This window comes from Terrapene carolina, unplaced genomic scaffold (assembly GCF_002925995.2).
Source record: "Terrapene carolina triunguis isolate 2854851 unplaced genomic scaffold, T_m_triunguis-2.0 Scaffold27515, whole genome shotgun sequence".
NCBI classification, from domain to species: Eukaryota; Metazoa; Chordata; order Testudines; family Emydidae; genus Terrapene; species Terrapene triunguis.
In genome coordinates, this window is record NW_020691866.1 from 393 (window position 1) to 3,210 (window position 2,818).

A 2,818-nucleotide genomic window follows, 5' to 3' on the forward strand; every position below is an offset into this window, starting at 1 on the left:
TCACCCCCGCCAACCGCTCCCATGATGCACTAGGGCAGACGCCCACCCCCCGGGGCTCCTACAGCTGGGGGGGGGGGGCTGGAGATTGGGGGTCCCGCACTGACCCTCGCCGCTGCCCGTCGGTGGCTGCTCCGCGCTGCCCCGCCCCCCGCTCCGTGGCCTATTGGCGGAGAGGCGCGCGCTCAATGGCGCAGTGCGCCGGCGCGAGGGCGGAGCGTTCACGGAGGGGGCGGGCCGGGGCGTCTCATTTGCATACGGGGAGACACGTCCCCGCGCCGTCCCGCCTCTTTCCGGCTTGGTCGAGTCACTTCCGCCCCGCAGTGTTGCCCGCCGGCCGCCCGGCTTCCGCCCCGCAGGGAGATGAGCTGGCGGAGGGGGAAGCACTTCCGGGGCAGGGGGCGGCCCGCAGGGGACATGGAGAGAATGAGTGAGGGGATGTGGGGGGAGCAGGGAGGGGGAGGGGATGCGGGGGGTGGGGGGAGCAGGGATGGAAGGGGTGGGGGGATGCAGGGGGTGGGGGGAGGAGATGCCGGAGGAGGGGGAACTGGGCTGGTGGCGGTGCTGGGGGGGGTGGCGGAAGGGGGAGGGGGCGCTGGGGGGCTGTGGCTGCGGCAGGGGGTGGGGGGAGCAGTGGGTGGGGGAGGGGGGAACCGGGGGGTGGGGTGTCCGGGGGAGGGGGGTACTTGGGGGGCAGGGGTGTGGAGGGCAGCGGGGGGTGGGTATCCAGAGGCCGATTGTGGAGTCTGACCCCCCCCATGTGTCCCCCCCCCAGAGCTGCCCCCCCGGGGGCCCATGGAGCTGCCCCTCTCCATGCTGCAAGTGGGCTGCGCCGGACGCTTCGAACTCATCACCCGCCCGGAGGGGCCCGACGGGGACACGTTCCCCCTCTCCACGGTGAGCCCCCCAACGCCGGCGTGGGGCCAGCGCCCCCTGCTGCCCCCCATCCCGTGCCCTGCCCGGCCGGCGTGTGAAATCTCCCTTCTCTCTGCTTCCAGCTGCCCCACGGCCTGCCCCCCTACGCCATGGACCTGGCCTCGGAGCTGGAGCGGCGCTTCCTGGCCAGCCCCGAATGGCTGCCCCTCCACCGCTTCGACAGGGCCCCCAGGTGAGTGGCCCGGGCAGGTGGGGTCACCGGGACACCTGTCCCCAGCCGGGACCCATCCCTCGGATGTGGGGGGGGGAGCGTGTTGGAGGGGGCGGGGACTGGCGCTGACTCCGCCCCTCTGCTGCCCTCAGGGTCTGGCCGCGGGAGAAGGACGTCTGGTCGCTGTTGGAGACTGACCCCACCCCTGTGCACTCCACGCTGCAGACGGAGCGGGACCCCACCACGGGGCAGATCCTGGCCTTCAGAGAGGTGAGTGTGCCGGCCCGGATGCCGGGGTCCCATCCCTTCCCTTCCCGAGGGGTGCAGTCCCGGACGCCAGGGTCCCGTCCCTTCCCTCCCCGAGGGCTGGGAACTATGTAGCACCCAAGAGGTGTGTCCCGGACGCCGGGGTCCCGTCCCTGTGCTGCCCGGGATTGGGGCAATGGTGCCTACCCGGACACCGGGGTCCTATCCCCTCGCTCTCAGTGGGGTGGGATCAGGGGTGACCCCTCAGGGTGAGCCTTGTCCTGGACACCGGGGTGCCCCTCCGCCAGGGTCTGGGAGCCGCGCGGCCCCCCCATGGGCACGGCCCGCTCTGACCCCCTCCCGCTCTCCGCCCCAGGCGCCATTGGACAACATGGGGCTGTCGGCCAAGAACTCGCTCTCCTTCCAGCGGGCGCCGGGGCCCCCTGCCCAGGCCCTGCGGGGCAGCAGCACCAACTACCCCTTCTGGCCAGGTACGTGACCCCCTCTCCCTCGCCCCCCGAGCTCCCCCACCGGCTGCGGGGGCTTCTGGGACTGAGCCTCTCTCTGGCTCCCTAGGCGGGATGGACGAGCCCAGCATGGAGCAGATCAGTGCCAAAGATCACCTGGAGGAGGACATCGACTTCGAGAGAGGTACATGGGACCCCGGCGTCCTGTATCCCCCCACCCCCTCCTGCCAGCCAGTCCCCGTGCCCCATTCCCAACCCCCCTGAGCCAGCCAGTCTCTGCGCTGGGGCCGGATGGAAACCGGCGCCCCCTAGAGGGGACAGGCCCCTGCCCCATTCCCCACCCCCCGAGCCAACCAGTCCCTGCCCTGGGGCCGGGTGGGAGCCGGCGCCCCCTAGAGGGGACAGGCCCCTGCCCCATTCCCCGCCCCCCGAGCCAGCCAGTACCTGCCCTGGGGCCGGGTGGGAGCCGGCGCCCCCTAGAGGGGACAGGCCCCATGCCCCATTCCCTGCCCCCCTCAGCCAGCCAGCCAGTCCCTGGTGAAATTCTGCCTCCTTTTCCTTCCCTGCTGCCCAGACTTGCTGACGGTGCCGCCGGGCTGGAAGAAGGGGGTGGAGTTCAAGCCGCAAGGTACCGACCCTCCGACTGGGGAGCCCTGGGGAGAGGGAGCGGGTGGGGGGGGGGGGGCCCGGCGGGGGCGCCCCCCGCCCAGGCGGGCTCTTGGCCTTTCCTCCCGGCTCCTGGCCGGGGGGGGGCGCGTGAGCCCAGCGGGGCAGCCGGGCGGGTGCTGGCGTCTTGGGGCGAAGATGGGTGGGGACCCGGGGTTGGGGGGGGCTTAGGGCCCAAAACTTTGGCTGCTGGGCTGTAGCTGGGCGGGTGCTTATTTTGGGGGGTCCGCTCTGAGATCCTCCTCCTGAGCTGGGGAGCCCAGCCCAAGGACCACATGTGTGTGTCCCCCACGGTGGGTTGGTCCCCTCGAAGCCCCCCCAGCTCTTCACCCCTGTATTTGTCCCCCCAGCGGCG

General features: G+C 72.5%; 1 protein-coding gene across 1 annotated transcript; it reads left to right on the forward strand.

Annotated features, from left to right (window-relative positions):
• Positions 1-343: 343 nt before the first annotated feature.
• LOC113408951 (helicase SKI2W-like) lies at positions 344-2,425 on the forward strand (the record flags this gene model as incomplete). Its single annotated transcript, XM_026662437.1, has 7 exons — positions 344-427; positions 773-894; positions 996-1,105; positions 1,237-1,354; positions 1,707-1,821; positions 1,907-1,981; positions 2,372-2,425. Coding segments are annotated over exons 1-7 (661 nt in total), but the record flags the coding sequence as incomplete, so codon positions are not given.
• Between the last annotated feature and the right edge of the window lie 393 nt (positions 2,426-2,818).